We start from the raw sequence: 8,610 nt of genomic DNA, 5'->3' as shown, positions 1-8,610 counted from the left end.
TAATAACAGTGAATAGGAATGGAGATTGTGAACGAGTTTTGCGTTTTGTTGCAGTCACATGCTAATCGAGATAAGGTAAGACGATTTTTTTAATTCGTTTTTTACTCTATAATATAACATTAAATAATTTCGAATGATAAGCCTACCTTACTGTAAATCTTTTGCAGAAATTAAGAGGATCTAGAAACAATACTAAATTGCTTAAAACATCTTATTTTTCTTACTACTTACAGTATAATTTCTTTTTTTATTAGTTAACCTTCGTGAATATCCATACATCGGTATAGAGATAATCATGATTCTAGGCTAAAGTTTCTCTACTGTATTAAAATAATGGTGATAATAGGTAGTAGCCCTTACAAGCTACATCCTAAAGCTATGGGGATCCACGTCGAATCGTCAAGTATTATTAACTGCAAGCACTCGCCTTGCTGCTACCAGAGCTACGCTACGGCTTTTTGATGATGCAGCCGCTCTGAAAGCTCTTTACACATATGGACTTGGGAAACACGTAAGTAGGCGTTATTCAAAATCTTCTATATAGTTAACACAATGTACTTATGAACGTCAAAAACAGATATTTATATAAAATGCTTCTAATTTTACATTTACTGCCAGTTCTCGAAAATATATACAGTAGGTAAACCCATTTTGATGTAGCTTTTTGTGTACCTATGCGTTAATAGATTTTTCTATACGTACAATTAGTAATTACCACGTGCTCTCACGATGAAGGTACTACTGTGGGACTGCCGATATGTCTTACCCCCAAAATTCAAAGACATGTTCTATGTTAAAGGATTGTAAAAAGAAGACTGCCAAGCCCACAGGAGGTCTTGGCAGTCTTCTTTGTAAATCTGGCACGTTTTTTATTTCGAAGTTATCGGAAATACATTATTTTATTCCATGCTGCATATTTGTGCCTGCTCACTTAGTTCCGCTTCCTTTAATAGTGAATGTTATTTTAACCTTAGCTTTAGTTCCGTTATTAGATTCCGCATACATGTTAGAATTAATCTTTGATTAATGATACATTTCAAAAATATAAAGTATTGAGGGCTATTTCATGTAACTCATTAATACTTTGAGAGTCATCTTTGTCAATAGAAAACATAAAAACAGTAAGCTACCGTAAAATAAATTTAATCTACCTTATCAAATTTTTCTTAATTCGTATGTCATGTTTATCTTCTACAGATTTTGTAGTTTTATGTATTATTCATACAATAATAAAAAAAAACATATATTTGAAATATATAGTACAAGGTGTACTACATTTCTCTTTAATATATTAAACGTAGTTGGATTTGTTCGATCACATATAGCTCCACAATCGTTGGACCGATTTTTATGGTTTTTGATTTGTTGAATATGTCTCCGTTCCTATTGACTATTAATGATTAACAAAAAGAAATCTCAATACAAAATATTCATTAATTTCGTAACTGTCAAACGTTTAAATTATATCCCGATGATAAGGTAAACTCTACCCTAAAATTAAAGAATGTATGAAGGTTTCACAATATATAATAATGGCGAATTTTAGATGAATATTTTTGCGCTTCGGACGCTTATTTATTTTAGTGATAATTGTTTTGTGTTCCTTTTTGAAATACATAAAGTCATAAATTACATTCAGATAAGCTGTAATTAATTTACTGTTAGAAGGCACGAATATCGCCAGGTTAGCTTGTTTATGTCAACAGATTAGGAAAAAGCTTAATTCAAATTTTCAATCTGACAGGCTCATTTTTTATGAATTGGATATTACTTCTATTAATTATGCTTAGCAGCTTATGTATTTGTAGATAATAAAATAAAAAAACTACACACAGCTATAATCTCTGAGTAATATTTATTTCCTAACGTTAAAAAAAGTTACACTCCAGCTGGACAAATAACATTGTTATATATTAGTTTAAGTTCAATTTTCATATCTATGAATTATTTCAGGAGGGGCCATGGTGGGGTGCTTTAGGTGTCACGAACAGCGTGATCACACTAACCTTCCTTCAGGCTGAGAAACTTCAGTGGCTCTTGGACACGGGTGTACTAAAAGTCAATGACGAAATCGCCTACAAGATCCGGACAGCGCACAAGTTGTTTTGGTCTTTGAGCGCGTTTTTAGGTTTTATAAGGTAAGTTAATATATAGGTACAGAACATCCTGCATTTGACGAAAATGCTTCCGTACAAACGTCGCAATGAAATATGTCAAAATTCGTATTTGTTCTCGTTCAGGTCACATCAGCGCTACGGAAATTATGAGAATTAAAAAAATATGTCGTACTTAATATATGTCATTAAGTGTTTTCTTATTACTGGTATATAAATATTTAATTGGACGTAAATAATTCTCACTATATTACATTTACATTACACGCCCTGCATAGCTAATTTTTAGCAGATATGTAGCCCCGAGGTACTTACAGGGTTTGATCTGCGGAAACAAAATGTTCCGGTCAGGCACATTACACTAAACGACTAAGAAAAATATAGTAGTACTGAACGAGGCTTATTCATCAAAATATCCTCCATCCATCCATCCTTTTCTAAACATGCAATTACATTAATATGATTTGTTTAGGTATATATACCTATAAACAAATCAAACAAGAATATACAATACAAATTACTACTTCAAATTCAATATCATTTATTCATTTAGGTAACACAATGTACACTTATTAACGTCAACAAATTAATACATATTAAATGCTAAATGCTTCTAATTTTACATTTACTGACAGTTCTCAAATCAAGGCCGTAGGATGGACTCCGGCCGCTCTTTATAATCGCCAAGTTTTTATTTACAATATGTTTGTAAGGAGCTGCAACCATTACATCACGTTCCACATAATATACAATAAATATAATTATATATTGAAAATATATATAATATGCCCGTTAACATGAATGTAACCTACGAACCTTTCATTTGTATGTATAATACTATTTTTAAATAATATGAAAGTATAAGGCTTCAATCATTTACTCTTTACCGTATTTACAAAATAAACACATTAAAAACATTGCAGGTCAATTCGCACTGTTCATCTATCAGCGCAACAATTAAAAGAAAAAACCACTAAATGCGCACCAGCTCGCTTCACACAAGCATCCCTTACCAGCACAAAGTATTTCCTGGACATCATACACCTGGTCAACTGGCTCCCCAAGGGCTGGCTCTGGGGCAGCTCTTTAAAGACCACGCATGCTGCAGCCATAGCTACTACATCGGGGTTTCTTGGTCTGGTTATGCATTATCATGGGAAACGGTTACTTTCACAGTAATCTTAAGATTTAAGCCAGCGTTTAAATGGACTTATTTAGCAAACATTTATTAAATGTAATATAATAAACACTATCATCATAGATATTTTATGAAGAAATAATTGAATACGGACTAATATTAACATCGCTAAGTTGTGTAAATAAATTAATAAACTTTGACCTTCACTTTTTAGTTGACTCAAACAATATTTTCAAATATACTACTACTAGAATATACTAGAACTAGAAAAATTATATATAAATTAGGTGTAGCGGTAATGTCTCTCGGTCTAACAGCGATAAAACTTCTTCATATAGACCTATCAAGGATGAAGATAGATCTTATGTAAATGTTGATGATTCGAATATACAATTGCTCTAACTTACAGTAAAATAAAAGATGAATTAAGTTCGATATATTTATTGATAATTCACATACATAGTCTATATCTCTTACAATACATATCACAGTTAAATCTTTACCAAACTGGAGGCTTGCTTACACACAATTTTAGAGATGAAGTTTATCGTACACCAGAAAAGCAACCAAGACGTATCTTACAAAAAAAACGAACAACAATACTATGGAAAAGTAAATTCAATACACCTAAATAGGCGTCATTAACTTTATAATCAGTTTAAAGAATTCAAACATTTTTTTTCTAATCGAACTAGCTTTACATACTATTGAATGTTTTGTCTTTATTATCCTAAGCAATAAAAGAGAGACAAAACATTCTAACAGTCTTACATAAATAATATTACCGCTCCAACCTTTTAAGGTCCTTAGATCTTAGATTTATGTATAATATATATCACGATAATTGTTTTTTTTATTTCTGAAAGGCAAGTAGGTGATCAGCCTTCTGTGCCTGACGCTGTCGACTTTTTGTGTGGTCTGAACCATTTCGGTTTCACACAATGTTTCCTTCACCGTAACGAGTGTTAAATGCGCATGAAAGTAACTCCATGGCTGAGAATCGAATCTATGACCTCAGGAATCATGGTCGCAAGCTGAAGGACTTATAAGGGTAAGGAACTATAATCTTATTTAGTTGTGATTATTTTTTTCCATTTTGTTAAGAAATACACAATCAATAGTATTTTTCTTCGTAGTTATGTTACTTGTTAAACATTTAATTTACAATAACTGTACGCTATAAAAACATGACATTTTCCTAATCTTCATTATAATTACTAATTTGAGCAAATAAAAAACAAATAGAGGGTGAGTATATAAATGAGTAAACATATGTACATATATTTATATAAAAACTTATGATATGAAATAAAATAAAATAAATCTATGGCGCTACAACCGTTTTAGGTCTGGGCCTCATAATTCTGTATCTCAGATCAGTCTCCAGTGCCTGACGCACGCCGGCGACGTTCTGGGTCTAATGCAAGCCGGTTTCCTTATGATGTTTTTCATCACCGTTTGGGCGAATGTTAAATGCGCACATAGAAAGAAAGTCCATTGGTGCACAGCCGGGGATCGAACCTACGATATCAGGGATGAGAGTCGTACGCTGAAGCCACTAGGCCAACACTGCCTATGATATGAGCGCGGTCAAAACTCTCAAGATAGTAGAAAAATTGTTACAACTACCAAAGATTCTAAAGTATTAACTTATTAATAGAAAATTAAAAGATTTAATTTAAAAAAAAACATAGTCATGGCAATAAAATTATAATGGTAACACTGGGAAAGCAAAATTTTACTCATATGAAAACTAAATTACATAATTATTTTACAATCCTAAACCGCCTAGAATCCTAAAAAAATATCAACTTTTTTTTTTGGCCTAGTGGCCAACACTGCCTATGATATGAGCGCGGTCAAAACTCTCAAGATAGTAGAAAAATTGTTACAACTACCAAAGATTCTAAAGTATTAACTTATTAATAGAAAATTAAAAGATTTAATTTAAAAAAAAACATAGTCATAGCAATAAAATTATAATGGTAACACTGGGAAAGCAAAATTTTACTCATATGAAAACTAAATTACATAATTGTTTTACAATCCAAAACCGCCTAGAATCCTAAAAAAATATCAACTTTTTTTTATTTAATATTTATAAAATTTCACGATGCAACAACAGTTTCATTGAACTAAAACGAAAAAGTAGCATTACGTAACGACCTAAAAAAATTAAACCGTCTTCAAATACCTATTAACTTTACCCACATGGAACATATGGTGCTGATATACGAGGATACACGAACTGTTGCTTATGTCATCAAAATGGCTCAATATACGACTATTAGTTCCGAGACAATAAAAATACATGCAAAATTTAACACATCCTGTTGAAGGTTACAGTAAAGTTAAAAAAACACTAGTCATTACAATAATAACTTTTCTTGTAGTAAAATATCCAATTCCAACAAATAAGTTATACAAAAGTAAAACAGTAGTTTTTCGAAAAATAGGTTTTCTTCTGACTCGACCATTTTTATCGACAGTAAAAAAGCAAAAAAACAAATCCTACTCAAGTTCCGCACTAAAGTACAATTCTCTATTGGGATACAATTTATTAGCTAATTGCAATAACTTCTTTAGACTAGGATTTTTACACCACGTGACTACGTCTCCGGGAGTCGAACCCAGTACAGAATTTACAGCTGCCTCGTATAAACGAGCGGTCGTGTCCGATGGAGATGTGATGCATTGAGCAAGACGGCAAAGGATACGATGCCTGGGAAATGAGAAAACAAAATCACTAATATCTGAACAATTTTTTTCTGAAACCAATTTTATTTGACATAATCTTTTTTTTAGTCATGCCGCCCCCCCTTAGCCTTTCTAAAATTCTTATGAAATGTAACACAAATATATTTTTTTTAATATCAAACATGAATTGTTCACTTAAATGAAGATTTTACGAAGAAATCACTAGGAAAGTGTTTACGAAACACAATAAATACATTTTCAAAACATAACGAAAACGTTGAGTACATATTCGTATTGTGACTCAATAGAAGATTTTATTAATAACGATAAATAAATTAAAAAAGTGTTTTCAGAAATGGAGTATGGAGATATGCATACCGTGGTGTAGGCGCAGGAGCCGTAGTCTGCAAAGCGACAACTTGAAGCAGGGAACGTTTGGGCTCGACTGCCCATTTATCGATCAACTCCTGCGCAGCATTCCTACATTCCCTCGCGTCCTCCCCTTGAGTAGTGGCAATGCGAGATAAAACGCAAATCCACAATGCTATTACCTCTTCGTTGTCGGAGCTGGAATACAATTATTAATTAAATTCTTCATTCATTAATTACTTGGGTATTGTTACGTTAAAACAATGCGAGTTTAAAAATATATTAAAATACTCAAATAAATTACAAATGTTTCCCATAATTAAGTACTTATAATAATAAAAAGTCCTAAGATTTATGTATCTTTACATTTTGTAGTTCCCAACTATAAGGGCCCTATCTAGTTGCATATTCTAAGATACATATATTATAGGCGGGACCTATAATATATGGACAGGTGCCACGTTACTAAATTTGTATAGCAGACATTCCTACGCATCGGCAAAGAGGACAGAGGATGTAGGCCGAGAGAAAAATCCAGCGCAAAAAAACTCTCTTTTAAAATAGCAAATCATCATACAAAATGGCAAACAACACTTTAAAACAAATTTATAAGAAGTAGCCTATCCAGCCCTTGTCCCAGGTCCTTTTATCAACTTGATAATCGTTAAATTTATACACGGCTTTCCTTTAATTCATTTCTCAAATGAATAACTAATAATGTAAACATATATATATTAATATATGTTAAATGAAAAACTTTGCTTGAAGCTGAGTAACAACTGACTCTAAGGTTTTAAGGTTTTTTTTTTGTAACGAATCTCGCTGTTGGTTACAGCTCAGCTCGAGCTATTTTGGCGAGCGTAGCTCAGCCTGAAAGGTGGATTTTCCCGTAGCGCAAGGGTGTCTCCTGTGAGACTCGAACCTCGGCTTGGGCCGTAGCTTATAACTAATATAAAATTAGGGGTTTCTAAGTGATCTAAGTGAAACTTCAATACAAGTGTATTCAAATTTTAAGGATATTATAGGAAACGAGAATGTTAAATTGCAATTTATGAGTGTGGATAAAACACTATTCAGTTAACAATTATAAGCGTAAAAAATGATATAGTATGAATTACTTGTGGAGATACATTACGTTTTCATGTTTCAAGTCACTAATTTAGGCTTTAAGTTTAATCCACACCAAAGTTATAGAAGAGTCGAAACTGTAGTCTGAACTGTTTCTTTCTTAACTTGGCGGGATTGACAGAGGATTGTTGATCATGGTTTTAGTCCTAAATAATAATAACATTGATAATTCCACTTACAAGTTGATCGCCGCGTTGTTCAAAGCCAATAAAGCTTCACATATACGTTCGGGCGTGTGCTCGTTGGGACGTGCACGTAGTAGTGCGTACGCGGCATACAATCCAGCACGTTTGATGCACGCACTCGCCTCCCACCAGGGGCTTGATTTCCAACGGATCTCTGCTTCTTGCCAACCCGTGCTGTCAGCTGTAAGAGTTTATCATTAGCTTAGAGCTTAATTATTAAAAAAATAATTAAACGCTTAAACGCGCTAATTTCAGGGGTAATAATAATATTCCATTGGCGCTATAACCCTATATGAATCTTCTTTATTGCATTCGTTTCTTTGATCATTTTTACTTCAAAAACAAGCCCTTCAGCATAAATAATTACGAAAATTTATTGGTCGGGATTTGAACCTACGACCTCTCAAGGTTGCATGCATGAACTTTAAAAATCCCTAAAAATAAGGTTTTACGATTATGTGATATGTATAAATTCCATTTTGCTATTACAAAAAATTTATTGTTTTTCCAATAATCGTATCAAGAACTTGGTTAAGTTATGGCCAAATGCTTTATGCTTTAGATATGTTTAGCAAAAAGCAATAATAAAACATTATTGTTACCACTATTTAAGTGTGTCTTCGCCGACAAATCAGCTAGAGGAAGGAAATAATCGAACACCGTGATCGAAGTTACAGCGGACATGCTCGCTACACGCAACGAGCTGTTGCATTGTGACAGCCATTGTAATAAAACCTGTTTGACAAATTTTATTTATTTTAAAAAGGCACACTAAGTACTTATATAGAACACACACAAAAACACAATACATGCACATGCATACGACAAGTGTGCACAACATTACAATGATAGAAGAAAATAGAAATTACAATAAAAATAAAAGACAATATACTAGATAAGTAAATACAAATATGCAATTTAAATTTTTAGAGTTATAAAATTATTTGAAAAATTATGAGAGTAATTTTTTTCTATTGTT

The 8,610-nt window shown here is 32.6% G+C and overlaps 2 protein-coding genes across 2 annotated transcripts in view; one reads left to right on the top strand and one right to left on the bottom strand.

Moving 5' to 3' along the window:
* On the top strand, positions 1-3,687 carry LOC123708725 (peroxisomal membrane protein 11C-like). Its single transcript, XM_045659573.1, has 4 exons — positions 1-75; positions 347-511; positions 1,954-2,138; positions 3,038-3,687. The coding sequence occupies exons 1-4, from the start codon at positions 19-21 to the stop codon at positions 3,291-3,293; spliced, it is 663 nt and encodes a 220-aa protein (XP_045515529.1). The 5' UTR covers positions 1-18; the 3' UTR covers positions 3,294-3,687.
* A 1,528-nt stretch (positions 3,688-5,215) lies between these two features.
* LOC123708723 overlaps positions 5,216-8,610 on the bottom strand; it is a 66,942-nt gene continuing 63,547 nt past the window's right edge. Inside the window, exons 36-39 of the mRNA XM_045659570.1 lie at positions 8,234-8,366; positions 7,626-7,812; positions 6,328-6,516; positions 5,216-5,974 (exon numbers count right to left, since the gene is read on the bottom strand). Of these exons, the coding sequence (XP_045515526.1) occupies positions 5,764-5,974; positions 6,328-6,516; positions 7,626-7,812; positions 8,234-8,366 (720 nt within the window). The 3' untranslated portion in view covers positions 5,216-5,763. The remainder of the gene's footprint in view (positions 5,975-6,327; positions 6,517-7,625; positions 7,813-8,233; positions 8,367-8,610) is intronic.

Source organism: Pieris brassicae, chromosome 4 (assembly GCF_905147105.1).
Source record: "Pieris brassicae chromosome 4, ilPieBrab1.1, whole genome shotgun sequence".
NCBI lineage: Eukaryota > Metazoa > Arthropoda > Insecta > Lepidoptera > Pieridae > Pieris > Pieris brassicae.
The sequence above is the reverse complement of the archived record's forward strand: the minus strand, read 5'-3'. Positions and strand labels throughout refer to the sequence as shown.